This window comes from Aotus nancymaae, unplaced genomic scaffold (assembly GCF_030222135.1).
Source record: "Aotus nancymaae isolate 86718 unplaced genomic scaffold, 86718_ANA_hifiasm-v0.15.2.pri h1tg000027l, whole genome shotgun sequence".
In the NCBI taxonomy this organism is placed as follows: domain Eukaryota; kingdom Metazoa; phylum Chordata; class Mammalia; order Primates; family Aotidae; genus Aotus; species Aotus nancymaae.
The window spans coordinates 1,902,079-1,928,331 of NW_026988440.1; the positions used below are offsets into that span (position 1 = coordinate 1,902,079).

Consider the following 26,253-nt stretch of genomic DNA (forward strand, 5'->3'; position numbering starts at 1 on the left):
TTCTCTAGACATTTAATTTTGGCTTCTGCTGCTGGCTTGACCTTCATTGCCAAAAGATACAGCCAACCCATGGCAGCGGCTATGGGCCGCCCTTCCTTACCCCAGTGCACTAGCAGCTTTCAGTGAATAACTGCTCTAGGCCACCTGGCATTTTCCAGGCCTCTCTGTGCTCACACAGAGGTGCACAGGTATCAAACCCCTGTGCCATCCAACCCTACACAGACATGGCTGCCACCCTGGGATTTCCTTGCAGACACTTCATTCTCCTTACCCATTCCTGGTTCTCTCAGCTCCCGGCTGGATCACCAAATGTTCCACCATGAGCAGGTCTACACAAACCTATCCCTGCAGGCTGAGGGCAAAAGAGACTGACAAATCCAGTTTCTCACAGAGGAATATTTAATGGACACTTCCAAGCAGAAGTGATGTCTGAGGTGGCTATAAGATGATGAATTCCCGCACTCCCTCTCAAAAAATATCCCTTCGAGAGTAAGCTTTTATGGTAAAACATCTGCAACTGGTCACATCACAGACTTTCCTGCCGAAACCCATGACTGCTGGGGAGGTTAGATTAGCATCTTTGTGAGAGGTTAATTCTGCTACAGGCATTGTTTTAAGGCCTTGATGCAGAACACCTTGGTATGCAGGAGTCAAACATTGGTCATCTGACCAGGTACAGTGGCTCACACCTGTAATCTCAGCAATTTGGGAGGCCAAGGCAGGAGGATCACTTGAGGCCAAGAGTTCAAGATCAGCTTGTGCAACGAAATGAGGCCCTGTCTCTACAAAAAATTTTTAGAAATTAGCCAGACATTGTGGCACACAACCAACTCAGGAGATTGAGGCAGGAGGATTGCCTGAGCCCAGGAGTTGAAGGTTGCAATTAGCTATGATTGCACCACTGCAAGACTCTATCTAAAAAAAAAAAATGACCATGATGGTGGTGTCACTTCAAGATGGTGTCACTGTTGCCATGCAGCAGGCTGTTTTTTATAGCCACACTGGTAAGATCCAACCCTCTGGTTTGCTGACACCGGAGAAACCCAATAAGTGGTGGAAGATGGAGCAGTTTCTACTGCTGTGAGTTGGAGTGAACCCACCAACAGACTGCTAATTCTCTGCTGAGGGCCCTGTCCCAGCTCCTCTCTGTCTTCCAAGACCTGGAGGACCCTCTTCCCTGGACTCCTTAAAGGGATATGTGCAGCTCTTCTGGGAGTGGGTTTATGAGAATCTCAGGGTCTTTGCCAAGAGCCTCCTGGAAGATTCCACCCTAATAGCCAGAAAGTGTTTCCCTTGGGAAGCCAGGAAGCACTGTCTCTCTGCTCCCCAAGGGAGCACTCTGAGGGAGATCCGCACCTCCACCCTGATGGGTAGTCAGGCCCAGAGCACATGGCAATGCCTTGGAAACCTCAACTTCAAATGAATTCCCCCCTCCCTGACACACACACACACACACACAGCAGGTAGTTGTACCGTCTCCCCCTCATCCTGCTCTCAGCTCTTCATATACCACAGCCTAATCACCGTGTTCCACAGGCATCATGCATGAGCCCATAGCATCCTGGCCTCCCTCCTCATCTCTCCCAAGTCACTTCTCTTGCCAACCAGGGTGTCTGGGAGATTCGGGAATCTTGCCCGGAGCAAAAGGGATTAGAAAGTGCAGACACACAGGTAAGCATAAGGTCTCTGGATTTGACTGTGGAGATTCTGAATGCCAGATGGATTCCAGTGTGGAGGTTTTCTCCTATAACTCAGAACTAGAGACACCCACCCCGGGGCTCACACAGCTTCTCTTTGTCATGTTTGTTAGATGTATTTATTTCTAAATGAGAGATATGGTATCCTCTTTCCAGTGTCTGCTAAAGGCAAGAGAGGTGAGGAATGTCTCCCTCAAGATTGCCAGGATCCCAAACAAAGCTGGGAGGGCTCTCCTGGGGTGAATGAAGGAAAGCAGGTCTCGGGTCCCCAGGTCTCTTCCTTCCTGAAGAATGTTTCTTCGGGGGCTGCTCAGGGCCCATTGTACCTCCCGCTCATCTCCACGGCAACTGAGGATACTGGTCTCCTCCAGAACCAGTCAGGGCTCCACCTGGTCCTGTGGGGGGCTCCATGATTCCCTCCAGAGTGTGTAGCCATAGGGGTGTTATACAGCTGTGTTAAAGACATTTCTCAGGGACAGGCTGTTGCCCTAGAAAAAGAAGAATCAATAGTTTCAGAATCACACCCCTGTCTCCCAAGCCTTCACCACGGAAATCTTCTGGAATCTTCTCCCCTTCCAATCATTCTCCTTACCCAGTTCTTCTCTCTCCAGTCCTTTCTGTGGCCCCCTTTCCCGCAGGTCACCAGTTTCCTCTGCACTGACCTGCCATTTCTCTGTGTAACTCTCCCCTGATCTCCCTTCCTCCCCATCCACCCCACCGTGGACTTGAGACCCCTTCTATTCACACTCATTTCCTTGTGCTTCTGTTGCTCTCTCCCCCAGGCATTTTCCTACATATTAGCTACTCACCACACAGAAGAAGAGCCCAACAAAGAGCCCCACGGCCGCCACAACCGAGACCAGGGTGATGAGGAAGATTTCCCACGGCACCAGGGACCCAGCAGGCTTCGCCTCACTCACTGCAGTAGTAGCGCCTGTGCTAACTCTATCAGAAGTTGTGTGCGTTTCAGTCAGAGCTGATGTTCCAGAGCCTCCAGAGGTCACACTGGACCCAGAGTTGGTGGCTGTGCTGACCCCACTGGAGGTTGTACTGGTCTCAGAGCTGGTGGCTGTGCTGACCCCACTGGAGGTTGTACTGGTCTCAGAGTTGGTGGCTGTGCTGGTTCCACTGGATGTTGTACTGGACTCAGAGTTGGTGGCTGTACTGGTTCCACTGGAGGTTGTGCTAGACTCAGAGCTGGTGGCTGTGCTGACCCCATTGGAGGTTGTACTGGTCTCAGAGTTGGTGGCTGTGCTGACCCCATTGGAGGTTGTACTGGTCTCAGAGTTGGTGGCTGTGCTGGTTCCACTGGAGGTCGTGCTGGACTCAGAGTTGGTGACTGTGCTGACCCCACTGGATGTTGTACTGGACTCAGAGTTGGTGGCTGTACTGGTTCCACTGGAGGTTGTGCTAGACTCAGAGTTGGTGGCTGTGCTGGCCCCACTGGAGGTCGTGCTGGACTCAGAGCTGGTGGCTGTGCTGACCCCACTGGAGGTTGTGCTAGACTCAGAGCTGGTGGCTGTGCTGACCCCATTGGAGGTTGTACTGGTCTCAGAGTTGGTGGCTGTGCTGACCCCACTGGAGGTTGTACTGGTCTCAGAGTTGGTGGCTGTGCTGGTTCCACTGGATGTTGTACTGGACTCAGAGTTGGTGGCTGTACTGGTTCCACTGGAGGTTGTGCTAGACTCAGAGTTGGTGGCTGTGCTGACCCCATTGGAGGTTGTACTGGTCTCAGAGTTGGTGGCTGTGCTGACCCCACTGGAGGTTGTACTGGACTCAGAGTTGGTGGCTGTGCTGCTTCCACTGGAGGTCGTGCTGGACTCAGAGTTGGTGGCTGTGCTGACCCCACTGGATGTTGTACTGGACTCAGAGTTGGTGGCTGTACTGGTTCCACTGGAGGTTGTGCTAGACTCAGAGTTGGTGGCTGTGCTGACCCCACTGGATGTTGTACTGGACTCAGAGTTGGTGGCTGTGCTGGTTCCACTGGAGGTCGTGCTGGACTCAGATTTGGTGGCTGTGCTGGCCCCACTGGATGTTGTACTGGACTCAGAGTTGGTGGCTGTGCTGGTTCCACTGGAGGTCATGCTGGACTCACAGTTGGTGGCTGTGCTGGCCCCACTGGAGGTCGTGCTGGACTCAGATTTGGTGGCTGTGCTGGCCCCACTGGAGGCTGTGCTGGAGTCAGAGCTGGTGGCTGTGCTGACCCCACTGGAGGTTGTGCTGGACTCAGAGTTGGTGGCTGTGCTGACCCCACTGGAGGCTGTGCTGGAGTCAGAGCTGGTACCTGTGCTGGCCCCATTGGGGGTCACACTGAATCCAGTGTTGGCAGAGGTGTTAGTCTCACTGGAATTTATTGCTGAAGAAATCATGTAATGACAAATACACATTGTGTATATATGCTTTCTGCTTACTGCTTGGCTAAATTCATTGCGTGAATAATTTTATTTAATTCTCACCACAGCCCTGTAATATAGATGCTATTAGTATCACCAGCTGAAATAAAAGAAATTGAGGCTTAAAAAATGGTGACACTGGTCCAAGTGTACCCAGCTAGTGAGTAGTGGAACAGGAAACTGAACCCAGGCTACTGAATCTGCACTTGTAGGGACTAAGCTAAGTCACTCACGCACCCCCAACACCGAGTTACATCACTGGTTTTACTGGTAGGTAAGCTTATTCCGTATTCTACTATACAAGATCCAACACAGATAAAAAGTATTGTAAATAATTATAGGACTAGGTGAAGCTAGTATATATTGATCAATTTATTCTTAAGTAGTATTGCTTCCATCTTAGAAAAATATTTCTCAGAATGATATTCAGAAAACACCTATATCAGAATTACTTAAGGGAGCATGTTGAAAATATCCTTAGGCAAAAAGATTCTTAGGCAAATCACTCCAGACTAAATGAATAAGAGTTTGAGATGGGGCCCAGGCATCTGCTCTTCAGCAAGAAGCCAGGTGACTATATGCATGAAAGCTCCAGGGGCCCTTGATCACTATGGCCAAGGCTGGAGAAGAACAAGTTGTAGGTAGCTCAAATACATAAGAGCTCCCAGGATTCAGGGCTGTACACCAAGGTCTAAATGTAGAGGGAAGGTTTTTAACTTCCTGGAGGCTCGGCTGGAGTTAAGGTTGTGTCAAATTTTGGCACTTTATTTCCCTGAAGGATGAAAGCATTCAACTTCCCCAGCCTGTACATGGGAGGCTGACGTGGAATTAGGTGTAGGGGTAGAAGGGAAAAAGAGTTTTGCAGAATATGGAAGACTAATATTTTATGTTATTTCATTTTTTGTTACTGATTGATTCTTGAGATGGAGTTTTGCTCTGCCATCCAGGCAGGAGTGCAGTGGAGCAATCTCGGCTCACTGCAACATCTGCCTCCCGGGTTCAAGTGATTCTTCTGCCTCAGCCTCCTGAGTAGCTGTGATTACAGGCATGAGCCACAATGCTCAGCTAATTTTTCTATTTTTAGTAGAGATAGGGTTTCACCCTGTTGGCCATTCTGGTCTCAAACTCCTGGCCTCAATACATCTGCCTGCCTTGGCCTCCCAAAGTGATGGGATTACAGGCATGAGCCACAGTGCCTGACCTTATTTTACTATTTTATTTTTTTTTGAGACAGAGTCTTACTCTGTTACCCAGGCTGAAGTGCAGTGGCACCATCTCAGCTCACTACAACCTCTGCCTCCTGGGTTCAAATGATTCTCCTGCCTTAACCTCCTAAGTAGCTGGAACTACAGGTGTGAGCCAACACGCTCAACTAATGTTTGTATTTTTAGTAGAGATAGAGTTTTGCCATGTTGGCCAGGATGGTCTTGAACTTCTTACCTCAGTGATCTGCCTGCCTCACCCTCCCAAAGTTCTGGGATTACTGGCATGAGCTACTGTGCCCTGCCAGGAGAGTGATATTTTAAAAGCAGCCAACTCTTCTTGTTCTTAATATTTAAAACCCCAACCATATCACACAGGTTGTTACCTTTTTTTTTTTTTTTTTTTTTTGAGACAGAGTCTCACTCCATCACCAGGCACCAGGCTGGAGTGCAGTGGCATGACCTCGGCTCACTGCAACCTCCGCCTCCTGGGTTCAAGCAATTCTCCTGCCTCAGCTTCCCCAGTAGCTGGGACTACAGGCACATGCCACCACACCCAGCTAATTTTTTTGTGTTTTTAGTAGAGACGGGGTTTCACCATGTTGGACAGGATGGTCTCAATCTCTTGACCTCATGATCTGCCCTCCTCAGCCTCCCAAAGTGCTGGGATTACAGGCATGAGCCACCACGCCCAGCCAGTTTGTTACCATTTTAAAGATGCAGAAATTGAGGCACAGAGAAGCAACTGACCCAAAGCACACAGTTAATAGATGGAGCCGTAATTCAGATGTAGGCAATGTGAGACCAGAGCCCAATTTTAACCACTGTGTCTGACTGCCTCCCACATGAAATACATTGTTAGGCTGAAGTGATTCGAGTAAAAATGATGATCCTGACTCTATAGAAGAGAAACAGAGCTAGTCTCAATAGTGGTCACATCTCCCTCAACTCCTCAAAAGTTCTCAGACCACCCGCTTTTAAATAAAATCACTCACCAGCTTCTAAAAGCAATAGTAGCCAAAGTGCAAGGAGAACATTTCCTTTCTGCATCTTCATCTGTCTCCTTGTGGCTGGAAAGCAAGATGCCTGGATCCTAGATGTGCCAAGACTTTAGAGAGCAAAGAGCAGAGGATTCTTGAGAAAGGAGACTTCAAGGTGAAAAGATAAAGGCTGATGCTTCCAGGAGTGTGGGTCTCCCACGTTTGTCTTCCTGGGAAGAACCTTGGGCTTGGGGGTGGGCAGCTGGGTGCCTGGCCTCCTTAGGCTTCCTCCAGGCAATGTAGTTGCCTCTTTCTCTCTTGTGAAAGGGATGCAGAGGCCTTTATAGCTTCATATGGCCTGGGGAGAGGTGGGGCAGTTGACCTGACAGTCTGCCAACTACAGGCAGGTGACAGAATGATACCAAGCCTGGGAAGGAATACAGCAGGGGTCAAGAGGAAGGTGAGAAGGGAGAATGACATGATCACACTAGGCAGGGTGCTGGGCCGGGTTGCAACAGGAAGTAGAATGGGATAAGGAGATCAAGATTTTAGAGTGGAAGGGACCCACCCTTTGAAGCAAGGATCGGGTTAGAAACCTGTTCTAGCTCAAAAATTTGTTTTCTGGTCGGGAAGTCCTGTGAGCCTGCTTTAACATGAAAGAAGCCCTAATGAGGTGAGCCAAGAGGGTGGGACCTCACATCTCTGCAGCAGACAATCATAGGGGACCCAAAAGAGACCAGTAACTAGGAATCTGGGCTCCTGGATTATGAGCAGAAGACAAATGGAGTGTTGCTGAGTATGCAGTCGGCACTCAACAATGCACGTTGAAGGAACATAATGAAGAGAGATAATGAAAACATTTTTGGAGTATCTGGGGCATGGGAACTGAGGGCATGGGAGAGTATTGAATATGCCCCCTGTCAGACCCATAGCAGGTGAAGGAAGGTAGGGCCTCCTTCTGACCCTCAACCATAGGAGTTCCCCTCTGTTTTGTTTTTGTCTTGAGAGGGCTCTATAGGAGTCTTTCCACCCTGAGATCCTTCTGATTTGCCTTCACATCACTTCAAAGTAGCATCTCTCAGGAGAGTACACACCACAGGGAGAGGCACAGTGCCATATCAGGACATAAGTCTGATGGGGGGGATCAACAGTCCAATTCCTGTAGGAGCCTTGAGTTTGGTCTGGACACTTGACCAACAGAAAGGACACATGGTCAGCTAAATGAACGTGAGTGAAGAAACCCAAATGAGTAGAGGATTTGGGGAGATCTGAGATGGCATCTTGTGACCAGGCTGATGGGGTTCCAATGTACTATCTGTATTTTCTGTCTTAGTCCATTGGTGTTGCTATAAAGGAATCCCTGACTTTGGGTGACATAGAGAAAAGAGGTTTATTTGGCTTACAGTTCTGTAGGCTGTATGAGAAGCGTGACACCAACATCTGTGCTCATGAGGGTTTCAAAAAGCTTCTACTCATGGTGGAAGGAGAAGGGAACACAGTTTGTACAGATCATGTAGTGAGAGAGAGAGGAAGCTGGAGGAGGTGACAGGATCTTTTCAAAAACCAGTTCATGTGGGAACTAAGAATGAGAAATCACTGGTTTGAGAATGGCACAGAGTTGTTCATGAGGATGTGTTTCAACCACCCAACCTCCTCCCACCAGGCTCCACCTTCAATATTGGGGATCAAATTTCAGCATGATACTTGGCAGGGCCTAACAACCATCCCAGCCATAGCAATGACCAACATGAGTTGTCTCCATTTTCCCCCATTAATGACAAAAAGCTTCCTGGAAGACGCAATCTCTCAGTTTATTTGTAGGCGAACATGCTTTCCTGACAGGCAAGTTCTGTTAGAAGGAAGCTGGTAAACAGGAGGTGGCTGAAGACATGAAGGAGCTCTGAATGAGTGAGATGGAGATATAGATAGGGTTAAGGTTGTTCTGGGAAAGCCTCAGAGGTGAGTTTGCCCAGTGGCAGCGATAGGAAGTTCCAGAGGCTCAGGTGTGTGGGAACACTCAGTGACAGGTTGGGTCCCAGACTCACAGCAATCCTCCTCTGTAGCTGAAAAGCCAATAGCACTCTAAGAATTTTCTTCCTCCAGAATTATTTAGAAACAGAGATCCTAGATTTAAGTCCAAATTTCATCTTTTAGAGGCTAATCTGGAAATTGTAGTATACAAACTTATCAGAGCCTAATGTAATTAATATCTTTACTTGCTATCAAAATAATACAAAAACCTCAGAACATTTTTATTCTTATTACCCATCTCCCAAGTCATACTCTAATATCATCAAGTATTTTAATTCCATCTTTTTTTTTAACTTTATTAAAGATTATTGTTGTCTGCTTACACACCCTCATCCTGAACAGTCACACAGCTCCATTAAGCTGCAAGAGAAACTGAGAAAGACTGTCTGTAGCTGGGTTGATGTGTGCTCAGCTGATACTTGAGAGTTCTGTTGCTAAGATGAAAAGTGGGTAATAGCAGACAACCATAAAGCCATACATGATCCAGCAATCCCACTACTGGGTATGTACCCCAAAGAAAGGAAATCAGTATATCAAAGAGATATCCTCACTCCTATGTTTGTTGCAGCACTGTTTGCAATGGCTAAGATTTGGAACCCACCTAAGTGTCTATAAATGGATGAATTAATGAAGAAAATGTGGTACAGGCCAGGCGTGGTGGCTCATGCCTGTAATCCCAGCATTTTGGGAGGCCTAGGTGGGGTGGATCACGAGGTCAGGAGTTCCAGACCAGTATGGCCAACGTGGTTAAACCCTGTCTTTACTAAAAATACAAAAATTGAAGAAGATCCAAGATGGCCGGTTAGGAGCAGCTCAGGATTGCAGCTCCCAGTGAAAGCGCAGAGGGTGAGTCGACGCCGCATTTCCAGATGGATTTTTATTGCCCACAGACCAGGAGATTTCCCAGGCGGAGGAGCCCCACAGGTCACCAGCATGGCTGTTTTGGCCAGCGTGGTTGTTTTGCCGGTGCCCCGGCATGGCGGTTCCCAGTGCAGAGTAAATGGGACTGTGTCCCCACTTAGCCAGCAAGGGGAGCTGAAACAGGGAGCCAGGCCAGGAGATTCCTGGGCAAAAAAGCACCATGAATCTCAGAGCCATGGTTTCACCCAGCACAGTGGGTCGCCGCACGGGAAATAACACAGATCCTGGCACCCTTTCAACAGGCGACCAGGACACCTGAGAGAGAGCTGACAATTCAACTAAAAAATAAAAGGCTCTGAGGCAGGAAGCCAGGAGATCAGGCTCGGCTGGTCCCACCCTAACAAAAACAAAAACAGAAACAAAAAAACAGAATTAGAAATGCTCTGGGTTGAGAGTTTCACAGCGCACAGCTGAACCTGGGATGGTCCAGCTTGGTGGGGGAGGGGCGTCCACCATTACCGAGGCAGTCCCCCACTACGGAGGCAGTCTGCCATTGCTGAGGCAGCCTGCCATTGCCGAGGCAACCCGCCATTACAGAAATCATCTGTCATTACAGAGGTGGGCCACCATTCCCAAGGCAGTTCTAACTACACCCGTATAAACAGGACTGCAGGGAAGTTCACACAGCAGCTGGGTGGAGCCCACAGCAGCTCAGTGAAGCCTCTGCAGGCAGAGAGTGACTAGGCTGTCTCCATGTCAGGCAGGTTAGCCCTGAAAAAAAAAAAAAAGGCAGCAGCACAGCAGAAACTCATAAATAAAGCCCTAACTCCCTGGGACAGAACACCTCGGAAAAAAAAAGGGGTTTATGGGTTCTGCTTCTGCAGACTTAAACTTACCTGCTCAGCAGCTCTGAATGAACAATGGAGCTCACAGCTCAGCACTTGAGCTACTATAAAGGACAGACTGTTTCCTCAAGCAGCTCCCTGACCCCTGTAAATCCAAAGAGTCACTTCATAAAGGAGAGCTCAGACTGACATTTGGCAGGTATCCTTCTGGGAAAAAGCAGAAGAAGAAACTGATAGCAACCTTTACTGTTCAGCAGCTGCTGCAAGTGATCCCCAGTCAAGCAGGGCCTGGAGTGGACCTCAGCAGTCCTACAGCAGAGGGGCCAGACGGTTAAAAGGAAAACTAAGAAACAGAAATAACTTCATCATCAACAAATAGGATGTCCACTCAGAGACCCAATCAGAAAGTCAGCAACTACAAAGTCGACAGGTGGATAAATCCACAAAGATGGGAAGAAACCAGTGCAAAAAGGATGAAAATACCCGAAACCAGAACACCTCTCCTCTTACAAGGGATCACAACTCCTCACCAGCAAGGGAACAAGTATGGATGGGAATGAGTGTGATGAAATGACAGAATCAGGCTTCAGAAGGTGGGTAATAAGAAACTTCCATGAGCTAAAAGAACATGTTCTAACCCAAGGCAAAGAAACTACGAAACTTGAAAAAATATTTGACAAAATGCTAACGAGAATGGACAACTTAGAGAGGAATATAAGTGAATTGATGGAGCTGAAAAATACAACACGAGAACTTCATGAAGCATGCACAAGGTTCAACAGCCGAATTGACCAAGCAGAAGAAAGGATATCAGAGGTCGAGGATCAACTCAATGAAATAAAATGAGAAGGCAAGATTAGAGAAAACAGGGTAAAAAGGAATGAACAAAGTCAACAAGAAATATGGGACTATGTGAAAAGACCTAATCTATGTTTGATAGGTGTACCTGAATGTGATGAAGAGAATGAATCCAAGCTGGAAAATACTCTTCAGGATATTATCCAGGAAAACTTCCCCAACCTAGCAAGGCAGGCCAATATTGAAGTGCAGGAAATACAGAGAACACCACAAAGATATTCCTCAAGAAGAGCAACCCCAAGGCACATAATCATCAGATTCACCAGGGTTGAAATGAAGGGGAAAATGCTAAGGACAGCCAGAGATAAAGGTCACGTTACCCACAAAGGGAAGCCCATCAGACACAGCAGATCTCTCAGCAGAAACCCTACAAGCCAGAAGAGAGTGGGGGCCAATATTCAACATCCTTAAAGAAGAGAACTTTCAACCCAGAATCTCATTTACAGCCAAACTAAGCTTCATAAGTGAAGGAAAAATAAAATCCTTTGTGAACAAGCAAGTACTCAGAGATTTCATCACCACCAGACCTGCTTTACAAGAGCTCCTGAAAGAGGCACTACACATAGAAAAGAACAACCAGTACCAGCCACTCCAAAAACATATCAAATGGTAAAGAGCATCAACACAATGAAGAATCTACATCAACTAATGGGCAAAGCAGCTGGCTAGCATCAAAATGGCAGGATCAAATTCACACATAACAATATTAACCCTAAACGTAAATGGACTAAATGCCCCAATCAAAAGACACAGACTGGCAAATTGGATAAAAAGCCAAAACCCATCAGTGTGCTGTATCCAGGAAACCCATCTAACATGCAAGGATACATAAAGGCTCAAAATAAAGGGATGGAGGAAGATTTACCAAGCAAATGGAGAGCAAAAAAAAGCAGGAGTTGCAATTCTCATCTCTGATAAAATAGACTTTAAAGCAACAAAGATCAAAAGAGACAAAGAAGGACATTACATAATGGTAAAAGGATCAATGCAACAAGAAGAGCTAACCATCCTAAATATATATGCACCTAATACAGGAGCACCCAGGTACATAAGGCAAGTTCTTAATGACTTACAAAGAGACTTAGACTCCCACACAATAATAGTGGGAGACTTTAACACACCATTGTCAATATTAGACAGATCAATGAGATAGGAAATTAACAAAGATATCCAGGACTTGAACTCAGACCTGGAACAAGCAAACCTAATAGACATTTACAGAACTCTCCACCCCAAATCCACAGAATATATATTCTTCTCAGCACCACATCACACCTACTCTAAAATTGACCACATAATTGGAAATAAATCACTCCTCAGCAAATGCAAAAGAACGGAAACCATAACAAACAGTCTCTCAGACCACAGTGCAATCAAGTTAGAACTCAGAATTCAGAAACCAACCCAGAACCGCACAGCTTCATGGAAACTGAACAACTTTCTCTTGAATGTTGACTGGATAAACAATGAAATGAAGGCAGAAATAAAGATGTTCTTCGAAACCAACGAGAACGAAGACACCACATACCAGAATCTCTGGGACACATTTAAAGCGGTCTCTAGAGAAAAATACATAGCAATAAGTGCCCACATGAGAAGCAAGGAGAGATCTAAAATTGACACCCTATCATCAAAATTGAAAGAGCTAGAGGAGCAAGATCAAAAAAACTCAAAACCTAGTAGAAGACAAGAAATAACTAAGGTCAGAGCAGAAATGAAGGAGATAGCGACACAAAAAAACCCTTCAAAAAATCAATAAATCCAGGAGCTGGTTTTTTGAAAAGATCAACAAAATAGACCACTAGCCAGATTAATAAAAAAGAAAAGAGAGAATAACCAAATAGATGCAATAAAAAATGATAAAGGGGATATCACCACAGATTCCACAGAAATTCAATCCATCATCAGAGATTATTACAAACAACTCTATACACATAAACTAGAAAACCTGGAAGAAATGGATAAATTCCTGGACACTTGCCTCCTCCCAAGCCTAAACCAGGAAGAAGTCAAAACCCTGAATAGACCAATAACAAGGTCTGAAGTCGAGGCAGCAATCAAGAGCCTACCACCCAAAAAAATCCCAGGTCCAGATGGGTTCACAGCTGAATTCTACCAGACATACAAAGAGGAGCTGGTACCATTCCTTCTGAAACTATTCCAAATAATCCAAAAAGAGGGAATCCTTCCCAAATCTTTTTATGAGACCAACGTCATCCTGATACCAAAACCTGGCAGAGACCCAACAAGAAAACTACAGGCCAATATCCATGATGAACATAGATGCAAAAATCTTCAATATAATACTGGCAAGCCGATTGCAACAGCACATCAAAAAGCTTATCCACCATGATCAAGTAGGATTCATCCCAGGGATGCAAGGCTGGTTCAACATACGCAAGTCTATAAATGTAATTCACCATATAAATAGAACCAAAGACAAAAACCACATGATTATCTCAATTGATGCAGAGAAGGACTTCGACAAAATTCAACTGCCCTTTATGCTAAAAACCCTCAATAAACTAGGTATTAATGGAACGTATCTCAAAATAATAAAAGCTATTTATGACAAACCAACAGCCAATATCATACTGAATGGGCAAAAACTGGAAGCATTCCCTTTGAAATCTGGCACTAGACAAGGATGCCCTCTCTCACCACTCCTATTCAATATAGTACTGGAAGTTCTAGCCAGAGCAATCAGGCAAGAAAAAGAAATAAAAGGTATTCAAATAGGAGAGGAGGAAGTCAAATTGTCTCTATTTGCAGACGACATGATTGTATATCTAGAAGACCCCATTGTCTCAGCCCAAAATCTCCTGAAACTGATAAGCAACTTCAGCAAAGTCTCAGGATACAAAATAAAGGTGCAAAAATCACAAGCATTCCTATACACTAATAACAGACTTAAAGAGAGCCAAATCAAGAACAAACTGCCATTCACAATTGTTACAAAGAGAATAAAATACCTAGGAATACAACTAACAAGGAATGTAAAGGACCTCTTCAAGGAGAACTACAAACCACTGCTCAGTGAAATAAGAGAGGACACAAACAGATGGAGAAACATTCCATGTTCATAGTTAGGAAGAATGAATATCGTGAAAATGGCCATACTGCCCAAAGTAATTTACAGATTCAATGCTATCCCCATCAAGCTACCAATGACCTTCTTCACAGAACTGGAAAAAAACACCTTAAACTTCATATAGAACCAAAAGAGAGCCCACATAGCCAAGTCAATTCTAAGCAAAAAGAACAAAGCGGGAGGCATCACACTACTGGACATCCAACTATTCTACAAGGCTACAGTAATCAAAACAGCATGGTACTGGTACCAAAACAGAGATATAGACCAATGGAACAGAACAGAGGCCTCAGAGGCAACACAACACATCTACAACCATCTGATCTTTGACAAATCTGACAAAAACAAGCAATGGGGAAAGGATTCCCTGTTTAATAAGTGGTGCTGGGAAAACTGGCTAGCCATATGCAGAAAGCAGATACTGGACCCCTTCCTGACACCTTACACTAAAATTAACTCCAGATGGATTAAAGACTTAAACTTAACACCTAACACCATCAAAACCCTAGAAGAAAATCTAGGCAAAACCATTCAGGACATAGGCATAGGCAAGGACTTCATGACCAAAACACCAAAAGCATTGGCAACAAAAGCCAAAATAGACAAATGGGACCTAATCAAACTCCACAGCTTCTGCACAGTAAAAGAACCAGTCATTAGAGTGAATCAGCAACCAACAGAATGGGAAAAAATTTTTTGCAGCTTGCTCATCTGACAAAGGGCTGATATCCAGAATTTACAATGAACTAAAACAGATTTACAAGAAAAAAACAAACAAGCCCATTCAAAAGTGGGTGAAGGATATGAACAGATACTTTACAAAAGAAGACATACATGAGGCCAACAAACATATGAAAAAATGCTCATCATCACTGGTCATTAGAGAAATGCAAATCAAAACTACATTGAGGTACCATCTCATGCCAGTTAGAATGGTGATCATTAAAAAATCTGGAGACAACAGATGCTGGAGAGGATGTGGAGAAATAGGAACACTTTTACACTGTTGGTGGGAGTGTAAATTAGTTCAACCATTGTGGAAGACAGTGTGGTGATTCCTCAAGGACCTAGAAGTAGAAATTCCATTTGAACCAGCAATCCCATTACTGGGTATATATCCAAAGGATTATAAATCGTTCTACTATAAGGACACATGCACATGAATGTTCATTGCAGCACAGTTTACAATAGCAAAGACCTGGAACCAACCCAAATGCCCATCGGTGATAGACTGGACAGGGAAAATGTGGCACATATACACCATGGAATACTATGCAGCCATCAAAAATGATGAGTTTGTGTCCTCTGTAGGGACATCGACAAACCTGGAAACCATCATTCTCAGCAAACTGACACAAGAACACAAAATCAAACACCGCATGTTCTCGCTCATAGGCGGGTGTTGATCAATGAGAACACATGGACGCAGGGAGGGGAGCACTATGCACTGGGGTCTGTTGGGGGGAAATGGGGGGAACAGTGGGGGGTGGGGAGTTGGGGAGAGATAGCATGGGGAGAAACGCCACATATAGGTGAATGGGAGGAAGGCAGCAAATCACACTGCCACATATGCACCTATGCAACAATCTTGCATGTTCTTCACATGTACCTCAAAACCTAAAATGCAATAAATAAATTTAAAAAAAGAACTGAAAAAAATAAAAATAAAAATACAACAATTAGCTGAGTGTGGCGGAGGGCACCTGTAATCCCAGCTACTTGGGAGGCTGAGGCAGGAGAATTGTTTGAACTTGGGAGGTGGAGGTTGCAGTGAGCCAAGATCACGCACTTCAGCCTGGGCAACAGAGCAAGAATACATCTCAAAAAAAAAAAGAGAGAGAGAGAAAAGAAAATAAAATGTGGTACATATACACAGGGAAACACCTTTCAGCCATGAATGTGAAAGAATGAGATTCAGTCATTTGCAACAACGTGGTTGGAAATGGAGATCATTATGTTAAGTGAAATAAACCAGACACAGAAAGAGAAACAGTCCATGTTCTCATTTATTTGCAGGATCTATAAATCAAATCAATTGAACTCATGGACATCGAGACTAGAAGGATGGTTACCAGAGGCTGGGAAGGGTAGTGGAAGGGTTGGGGGAGGTAGAGATGGTTAATGAATGAATTAATTAAATGAATTAAATTAATTTTTAAAAACAAATGAATTAGAAAGAATGAATAAGACCTATTCTTTGATAGCACAGCAGGGTAATTATAGTCAATAATAATTATGTATATTAAAATAGCATGAAGAGTGTAACTGGATTTTTTGTAACTCAAAGGAGAAGTGCTTGAGGGAATAGATACCCCATTCTCCACGATGTGCTTATTTCACACTGCATACCTGTATCAAAACATCTCATTTATCCCACAAATATATAAACCTACTATGTACCATAAAAAGTAGAAATTTTTAAAAACTGAAAATAAAGCCATGACACACATTTAAACCTAATTATTTTATAACCTGTATTTAATAATTTCAATACCTAAAGTTTTGTGGATCTGATACTGCTGTCTAGTTTTTAGGTTTTGTTTTCTTCCTTGCTGATTTTTACTCACAGTTTCTGTTTTCACTTGTGATTTGAGAATCATGACTATAAATTATTTTTCTTGGAATGTTATCCGTCGAGGTCAAGGCTGCAGTGACACCAGCATAGCTCACTGTGGTCTGGACCTCCTGGGCTCAGGCAGTCCTACTGCCTTGGCCTCCCAAAATTCTGGGATTGCAAATTAAGGTATGATCTTTCACAGAGAATTTGCATGTTTTTCCAAGCATAAGGAGACATTACCATTTGAAGATTATTTTCTTTATTATTATATTTTTAATTTATAAAAAAAATTTTATTGGCACACTGTTACTGTATATACTTGTGGGGTACAATTTAATGTTCTGATACATATATATGCTGCATAATTTGAGGATTATTTTAAATTAAACCATAGGATATCAGTCTTTGGGATTACCTGGATTGTGTGACTTGTGGCTACAAACTGTTGAGTCTGACCCACAGACACTGACCCAGCAACAGATGAACAAATGCACTTAGACACAGATATCCAGTGACAGAGTGGGCTAGGGGACCAGGCCACTTACAGACATTGAGGTGGGTGCTGTAAAGAGTCAGCAGCCAGGGCCCTCACAAGCTGGTGCTGCAGTCATTTATTCAGTATAGATTTAATGACAAAGGCTTTGAGTCAACACACTTGTGGATAATTAACATGGTCACCCTCCCCAGAGAGAGCAGTCTTACAGATGATTAAAGGCCATGTTCCAGCACCTAAGTAAACTAACTTATCTAGATCAGTTTCTTCACATCCCCTATTTATCTAACTTAAGCTTTCAGGCACCAGATAAGAGAATCTGGTTGCCTTCAGCCAAATCCTATTACAAGGCTTTTGCAAGATCATCTGGCCTTCCAAGATGGTTTGCATCCATTTTACAACTTTTCCCACCACCCTGACTGAACTCTGACATGTCCCACTTTTCTGTTTTTTGCATCAGGTTTTTTTGATTGAAGAGCACAGATGTGTGCAAAAACAGATTTGTCTGGCCCAGTGGTCACTGCTTGTATCCCAGCTTTACATCCTAGAATTAGTAAATAACATAGGACAAACATGAGTGTAATCAATAACATTCTTTTCCAGTCAGGGAATGACCCCCCCAGGAGTGGGATTTAATCCAGGCGAGATGTTCCTGCACACCCTTCCATATGGCTGTTTGTTCAGTGTGTAGATCTACAACATTTAGGGATTCTGGAATTTTAGTTTTAAGTTGCTTTACATCTGCTACTAAACTATCATGGAATGTTCCCCAGAGGTGTTGTTTCACCTTATCCCAACTATGTATGGATTGATTCCAAGGTACAGAGGTGACACAGATATGCTTATGCTCCCAGTCACAATTTAATTGCTGTCAGAATGCCAGTGCATCTTGTCACCCCCCTACATATTCCAAAGCAGTTTCGAGAGCTTGCAGACATGCAAGAATCTTTTGATCTCTACCTTGCTGTAAGAGAAGTTCATTGGACACATTTCTGGCCAGATTATCTACAAATGTCACTGTTTGCACTGATTCAGTAATAGATGCTACAGCCACACTAGCAGTGGCTGGGATGACTGTGTCTGAGACTATAAAGGCTGTAAGTGTAACTATGAATCTTTTGTGTCTGACCTGGGACAGGGCACATTCTAAGTTGGCAAGGGCAGAGAAACCTTGCCAATCGCATGTTAAATTGACTGGAAAGCCTCAGATTGTCTCCTCACTACCATGACACTAGTAATATTTAAATTAGACATATTGTAATTAGAGATACAAGAGGCAAACCAAGCCTGCCCCTGCACTTGGGTTACAAACGTGGAGTTTTGGGGTGTAATGGAAATACCAGTTCCTATAAGGAAAACATGGATGGGTAGTGCAAATCAGGCACTGATCAGTGTGATTATGAAAAAATGTCATAGTATAATTGTGACTGGAATTATGACATGTCCCAGGTGTTAAGTGGGGGTTGCTAAGAAGTCCCAGGTGCCATAGTGTCTTGGGGTGGCATGGTCTCTACTTGGAGTCTGGGACATCCCATCCCCCTATTGGCCTAAATTATAGGGGAATGGGACATGGCTACAAAATTTTCATTGATGCCATGATAGACACAGACATCAGTATGGTCGGCCTGCAAATGGCTGTGGGGCTCCAGTCTAAGATGGTATAATTGCCTAACTGGAGGCTATGGGCCTGTTTCCCATGACAGACCTCCCAGCTAAAGTGGAACCCATTACTTTCCTGGCTTTGTTCTTTAGCACAGGAAAGAATGTTTGGGAAAGTGGCATTGATTGCATTGCCCAGTTTGAGGCTACCTGCAAGTAAGACTGTTAAGGCATTTCCTTTGCCATGATGTAGCCATACATGTGTTTGAGCAGGTACGCAGTAAGGGTTAGAACTTTTATAACTTACACACAGGGAGGCTGGGAGGATAATGATATGTAGTGTTACCTGGCATCTTAATCCAATGTGTGCCCTTAATGAGGGACCCCACAGGGGGTAAATCTATCCCTCCCAGCTGAGCAGTTACATTATTAGAGGCTGGGAAGGTGATGTCTTCCCAGGTGACAGGATGAAAGAAAAGCGGATCCGAGATATGAGCCCAACAGAATGTAGCAGGTGCAGGTTGCAGACAAAGCAAGAGCATAAAATGGGTCAATACCCCACGTGAGTTGCAATGTACAGCAGAGAGCATAGCAAGGAGCAAATTATCTGGAGTGAATGGGGTCTATGTCTGGCACAGGATTCATTCAGCCTCCTGAGTTTTCTTTTTTTTTTTTTTCTTGAAAGAAAGAACGAAAGAAAAAAAATGAAGAAGAGGAAGAAAAAGGAAGAGAAAGAGAGAGAGAGAATGGTAGTATTGCTTTCTTGCCCAGGCTAGAATGCAGTTTAGTAATGAGTATTGAAAACCTCTTTTATACCAATAATTATACTTAATGATGTAGACAGGAAGGAATAAGGGAAGAAAATAAAAAACAAGCAGCCAACCAATATTTCATTTAAACCTATGAAATGCTATGCGATTACTGAGGAGTGATTTACTTCCAATTAGGTAGTCACTTTTGGAATAGGTGTGAGGTGGTAATGTATGTTTTGTGTATTTGAAGTGGAGAGTTCTGTAAATGTTTATTAAGTTTACTTGTTCTGGGTCTGAGTTCAAGTCCTGAATGTCCTTGTTAATTTTCTGTCTCGTTGATCTATAAAATCGTTAGCTCTTCTTGTTACATTGATCCTTCTGCCATTATATAATGTCCTTCTTTGCCTCTTTTGCTCTTTGTTGCTTTAAAGTCTACTTTATCAGAGGTGAGAATTGCATCTCCTGCTTTTTGTTTATTTGTTTATTTTTACTCTCTGGTTGATAAATCTTCCTCCTTCTCTTTGTTTTGAGTCTTTGTGTATCGTTGCACGTGAGATGGGTCTGGATGCAGCATACCAATGGGTTTTGGCTTTTTATCCAATTAGAATATATATATAGGTTTAATACTGGCATTTGATGCTAGCTGGCTGTTTTGCCCATTAGTTAGTGTAAATTTTTCATTGTGTTAATGCTCTTTGCTTTTTGATATATTTTTGGAAAGGCTGATATTGGTTGTTCCTTTATATGTATAGTGCTTCTTTCAGAAGCTCTTGTAAAGCAGGCCTGGTGATGGTGAAGTCTCTAAGTACTTGTTTGTTCACAAAAGATTTAATTTTTCCTTTGATTATAAAGCTTAGTTTGGCTGGATATGAAATTCTGGGTTGAAAGTTCTTTTCTTTAAGGATGTTAAATATTGGTCCCCACTCTTCTCTGGCTTGTAGGGTTTCTGCTGAGAGATCTGCTGTAAGTCTGATAGGTTTCCCTTTATGGGTAACCTGACCTTTCTCTCTGGCTGCCCTTAGTATTTTCTCCTTCATTTCAACCCTAATAAATCTGGCAATTATGTGCCTTGGGGTTGGTCTTCTTGAAGAATATCTTTGTGGTGTTCTCTGTATTACCTGGAGTTGAATATTGTCCTGCCTTGCCAGGTTGGGAAAGTTTTCCTGAGTGATATCCTGAAGAGTATCTTCCAACTTGGATTCATTCTCTTCATCACGTTCAGGTACACCTATCAAACGTAAATTAGGTCTTTTCACATAGTCCCATATTTCCTGGAGACTTTGCTCATTCCTTTTCATCCTTTTTTCTCCATTCTTGTCTTCTCATTTCATTTCACTGAGCTGGTCCTCGACTTCTGATATCCTTTCTTCTGCTTGATCAATTCGACTGTTTAAACTTGTGCATGCTTCATGAAGTTCTCGTGTTGTGTTTTTCAGCTCCATCAATTCACTTATATTCTTCTCTAAATTGTCCATTCTCGTTAACATTTCGTCAAACCTTTTTTCAAGGTTCTTAGTTTCTTTGCATTGGGTTAGAACAAGTTCTTTTAATTCACAGAAGTTTCTTATCACCCACATTTTGAAACCTGCTTCTGTTATTGGAACACACTCATAATCTATTAAGCCTTGTTCCGTTACTGATGAGGAATTGCGATCCCCTGTAGAGGGAGAGGCATTCTGATTTTGAGTATTCTCTGCCTTTTTAGGCTGTTTTCTTCCCTTCATTATATATTTATCCGTCTTTCATCTTTGTAATTACTGACTTTCTAACTAGGTCTCTGAGCTGACGTCCAACTTGTTGATTCCCAGTGCCAAAATCTGAGCAATCCACTGAGCCAGCCAAAATAGCAGTGTTAAGATTGATGGTGCTTTTCTGCCCGGGAATCTCCGGACTCTGCACCAAGAACTGGCGCGCTAAGCCACCAGCAAAACCGCCATGCTGGCCACAAGAGTTGCCCTGGTGACCCGTGGAGCTCCTCTGCTGGGAATCTCCTAGTTCGTGAGCAACAAATATTCGTCTGAAAGTGTGGCATCCTCTCGTTCTCTGCGCTTTCACTGGGAATTACGAGCCCGAGCTGCTAGTGATCAGCCATCTTGGATCTCTCTCCTGAGTTTTCTTCTTTGGCATTCCCCAGGTGATGTCTGGGGCCTGTTTTGTCTGAGAAAGCTGCATCGTCCAGGGCTACAGGTGCCGCAGGGTCATCTCCTTCACTTCTGGTATCAGGTTGGGTTCTAGCCATGCCATGGTAAGTTTTGATGCATCGTGCTGGAATCCAAAGAGGACATGAGGGGGTGTGAACACAAGCATATCATCTTCCCTATGTTAGCAAATCATTTGGACCTCACCATTCATTACTATTTCCCTAATTCCATGAAACTGCAGGTTTTATGTCCTAAGAGGTTTTAGCAAAGTACTTTTCTATAGCTGATTGAAATTTGTCTTCTAAATTTTAAAAATTAAGGGTAAATAAGGTTTGTGCTAGCAGTGTTACAGGGTCCTTATAATCCCCCTTTTTTTGTTCTCTGAGCATATTTTTAAGAGTGGAGTGGGCACATTCTACTACAGCCTGTCCTTGGGGATATGGGATGCCTGTGGAATGCTGGATGTTCCATGTGTGACAAAATTGTTGAAATTGTGAGCTGGCATAAGCTAGATCATATCAATTTTAATTTTTTGTGCTGCCTCAGAAATGCAGAAGTTAAGAGAAGATGTTTAATGACATATGGAGTGGACTCTCCAGGCAGAGCGTGTGTGCTAATTAGATGAATGTTGCTATAAACAGATATATGTACATATCTTAGTTTTCCAAATTCAGGCATGTGTGTAACATCCGTTTGCCATAACCAATTAGGTTCTAGTCCTCTAGTGTTAACACCTGTAGAAGGAGGGGACATGCCTGTGTGCTGACAATTGGGGCATTGCAGGATAATTTGTTTAGCTAGTCTTTGGGTAAGTTAAAATCATTTAGTTAAGTTTCTCCAATTTTGGTGGAAAAATTGATGCAATTGGGTGGCTTGGTCAAGCAGTGATATCATAACATGCCTGTCTGCTTGATCATTGCCATAAGCCAAGGGGCCAGGCAGTGAGCTGTGGGCCCACATGTATGTGATAAAAACAGGATCTGGCAATCGCTGAAGTCAAAGAAAAAGGGCACACAGGGTAGGCTTGAGAGTATATTTAATTAGTGCTGTCTCAAGGTTCTGCAATAAATAAACAGAGTAAGCAGTCACTAACAATATTGATGGGCTGAGCAGAAAAAGTTTCCAGGGCCAATATTAAAGCTCAGCTCTCTGAGTGCTAATAAATCCAGATCAAGTGAGGGAATTATGTAGTCTCCACCGATGTAGAGCCATCGGTAAACAGTGTTAAAGCATTTAGGTATGGGGAATTGAATTACTTTTGTAGGCAAACCCACAGAAGTACAAGATAAGAACTAAAGGAGCTTATCAGCAAGAAGGGCATGCTCTATATGACCTGCATAATCATAGAGAGCTATTTGCAGGTCCACAGATAATGGTGATACTGCTTTGAATTACTTTTTACTTAAAAAAAGTATCTGGGTGATGATATCAGGGTCATGACCTAGCAACTGATTGCATCATCTGCATTCTGAATAGATGATTTTACTAACGATATAGGGACAGAGTGTTTTAGTCCCAGTATGTGAGCAAAAAAACTGTTCTAGAAAGTGTAGCCCTGGGGTCATCTGTCCATTTTAACACTGTAGGGGAGTGTTTGGTGGGAAAGACAAACAATTGAACTGAATCGTGCAGGTTTATGCAATCTAGTTGCCTGTGAGAAATGTCTTGTTCTATTTCCTCAATGTCCCTTTTTGCTACAGGGGTTAAAAACATGAGAGAGTGTGAGGCAGCATTGCCTTTTGAGATAGAAAACAGGTTTTGCAACTTATTAGTAGGTATGCCCAAGGTGGGGCAAAGCCAGTTAATATCACCTAGCAATTTCTGATAATCATTTAAGGTGTGTAAGTTGCTAGCATTTAATTTAACCTTTTGAGGTCTTACTGACTGAGAAGTTAGTATGTATCCAAGATATTTCCAAGGAGAAGACATCTGTACTTTTTCAGGTGCTATGATTGAACTCTTAACTGTGTATTCCTTATGACAGAGGCATATAAACTTAAAAGCACTGGTTACATTGAGGCTGCCAGTAATATATCATCCATAAAAATAATCTTGCAAAAAAATATTTTCTACTGGGGAATAAAGCCTGATTTACATGATACTGACACATGGCAGGACTGTCGAGCATTCCTTGAGGAAGCACTGTGCAATGAAATTGACAAGCTGGCATTTCATTATTGATAGCTGGTATTGTTAATGAAAATTTTTCTCTGTCCTGTTCTGTGAGGGAAATGGTATAAAAGCAATCTTTTAAATCAATAGCAATTATAGACAAATCTTGAGGCATCACTGCAGGGGAAGGGAGGCCTTGTTGAAGAGGTCCCATAGGTTGCAGATTAGTATTATTAGCCCATAAGTCATGCAAAAGTCTCTATTTGTCAGACTTTTTGAGAATGATAAAAATGGGTGAATTCCAAGAGCTGTTAGATGGTTCTATATGGCTGGCTTTTAATTGCTTCTCAACTAATTCATGGGCTTTTTGTAATTTCTCTCCATTCAAAGGCCACTGTTCTACCCAGACAGGATCTTGAGAGAGCCATGTCAGGGCTGGGGGAAGGATAATAACTGTGGTCATTATTAAAAAGGGGTCTTCAGACTGACCCCCCTCCAATTATGCTAATAGGTCCCATCCCCAAAATTTAACAGGGATGGGCATGATTAGAAGTTGGTTAACTGCCTTTCTTCCTTCTGAATCAGAGCATGTTGGGGGCTCGTGCTCTGCTTGGCTGTGTGCACTTCCCTGATGTTGACAATTTTTTGTTTATGAGTGACCCAAGGCCAAGTTTCTGGGCAATTTTGATTGCTAATGATTGAAATATCCACCCCTGTGTCTAATAAGCCAGTAAAACTTTTATTTCCAATTTTTAAGGTAATCACGGGTCTCTGATCTGTGATTAATTGGTTCCAATATACTCTTGTGGCTCCCATGCTTCCAAAACTTCCCTTTCCACTTTCTTTTTCCTGGGAGTTGGGTACCCAGTATGGCAAAAGAAGTAACTGCGCTATCTTTGATCCAGGGAGAAGAATGTACAGACCTTTACACTCCATCATAACTAGTATCTAGCCTTGATAATCACTGTCAATTACCCTGGTGAGAACATTAATTCCTTTACTGGACAGGCTCAATTGCCCTAGGACTAATCCTACTGTTCCCGGAGGCAGTGGGCCCCAGATCCCAGTTGCAACTCTTTTTGGGTCTTCTCCTTCTTTTAGCCCTAATTCATTGGGGCAGAATAAGTTCAGTCCTGCGCTCCCAGTCATGGCTGCTCTGAGAGAGAAGACTCTGGCCTTTCCATCTGACTAAGGAAAGCTGCTGGAATTGCCCCAATTGGGAGCAGGGCCTGGGAAAGGCCCCCCATGAAGTTTTCCATCTGATTACTTAGGGGGTTGCCATTTTTATCAAATCTGGACTTGCATTGATTTTCCCAACAGATGATATCAGGGTCAATCTGGGCCACATAGGGGCACATAGAAGGGGGTTCTTTCCCTGAGTTACTTTGTTCCCTACTATTGAGGCATTCATTCCCTCTTCATATGACCTGGCTCTCCACATAGAAAACAATTTGGGTTTCTCTCCCTTTTCACTTTAGGAGGCCTTAATGTCATAGCTAATATTCTGGCTTTGTGTGTTTCAGTCCCTACCTGTTGACAAGTTCCCTGACTGTGGCGGCCTTTCCTCTGATCACCTGCATCACTTGCTGGCAATCCACATTAGCATTTTCATAAGCCAGTTGCAACAATAAGATATCAGTGGCTTTGGGTGTGACTAATTTGTATCTTAATTGCCTGGGTTAACCAATTAATAAACTCAACAAACAGCTCCTGAGGCCCTTATTGAACATTTATAAAAGATCCCTGTTGACCTCCGCTTTCAGGAATTCAGTCCCAAACCCTGAGAGCACACAAAGACACTTGTGCATAGACCTGGGGATCAAAATTTAGTTGTTGTTGTACATTGGCATGGGGGCACCTCCCCTGGAGCATAGCAGCTGTTACGTCTTTCCCAGTCAATTGATTCTGGTTTGCTTGTTGTTCACACAACTCATCATATTCTTCCCTCCAGAGGAGGTATTGGCTGGGCTCCAAAGTTGCTTTAGCTAGCATTGACCAGTCCCATGGGATCATATGGAAGTTGTCTCCCAGAGCTTCAATCATTCCTTTCATAAATGGACTAGCAGCTCCATTTTCTGTAATGCTTTTTCTTAGCTCTTTATAAGCATTAAACAAAATGGGTTCATGTATCCGATTGCCTTGTTGATTTTGCATTACCCGGCAGGCTAAGAGCTCCCCTTCTAATGCCACTTGCCATAGCTGTAGTGTATCCCTTGTCGTTTTTTCCAATTTGTTGGAGGAGGCTTAGGGAAAACCTTCATTTTCTCTTTGTTATCTTGTCCCAGTGATAACAGGGCTGAGGGATAAGGAGGCGGTATGGTAGGTGACGTTTCCTCCTCCCTCCCCTTTGTAGGCTCTTCTGTGTATAGCAGAGCCAGAGCCACCCTAACTAAAGCCCATAATGTTAGAAATGTTACTGGGACCCATTCCCCTGAGCATGATGCTGTTTAAGATTTCTCCCCACTTGTTCCCAGAGCTGTACGTCTAGTGTGCCTTCTGCTGGGAACCATGGGTATGGAAGACAACAGATTGCATTAGGTCTCTTAATTGAGTCTGCGAAACTGAGGCTCCACTAGTTTTAAGCAGCTGTTTCAATACTTTTATATGCTGCATCTGTTGTGCTGATAACTGTTGTCCCATG

General features: G+C 43.6%; 1 protein-coding gene across 1 annotated transcript; it reads right to left on the minus strand.

Moving 5' to 3' along the window:
• Positions 1 to 2,007: 2,007 nt before the first annotated feature.
• LOC105704559 (mucin-21) lies at positions 2,008 to 6,348 on the minus strand. Its single transcript, XM_064380560.1, is given in 4 exon segments — positions 2,008 to 2,122; positions 2,124 to 2,185; positions 2,507 to 4,053; positions 6,288 to 6,348. Coding segments are annotated over 4 exon segments (1,785 nt in total).
• Positions 6,349 to 26,253: the final 19,905 nt, after the last annotated feature.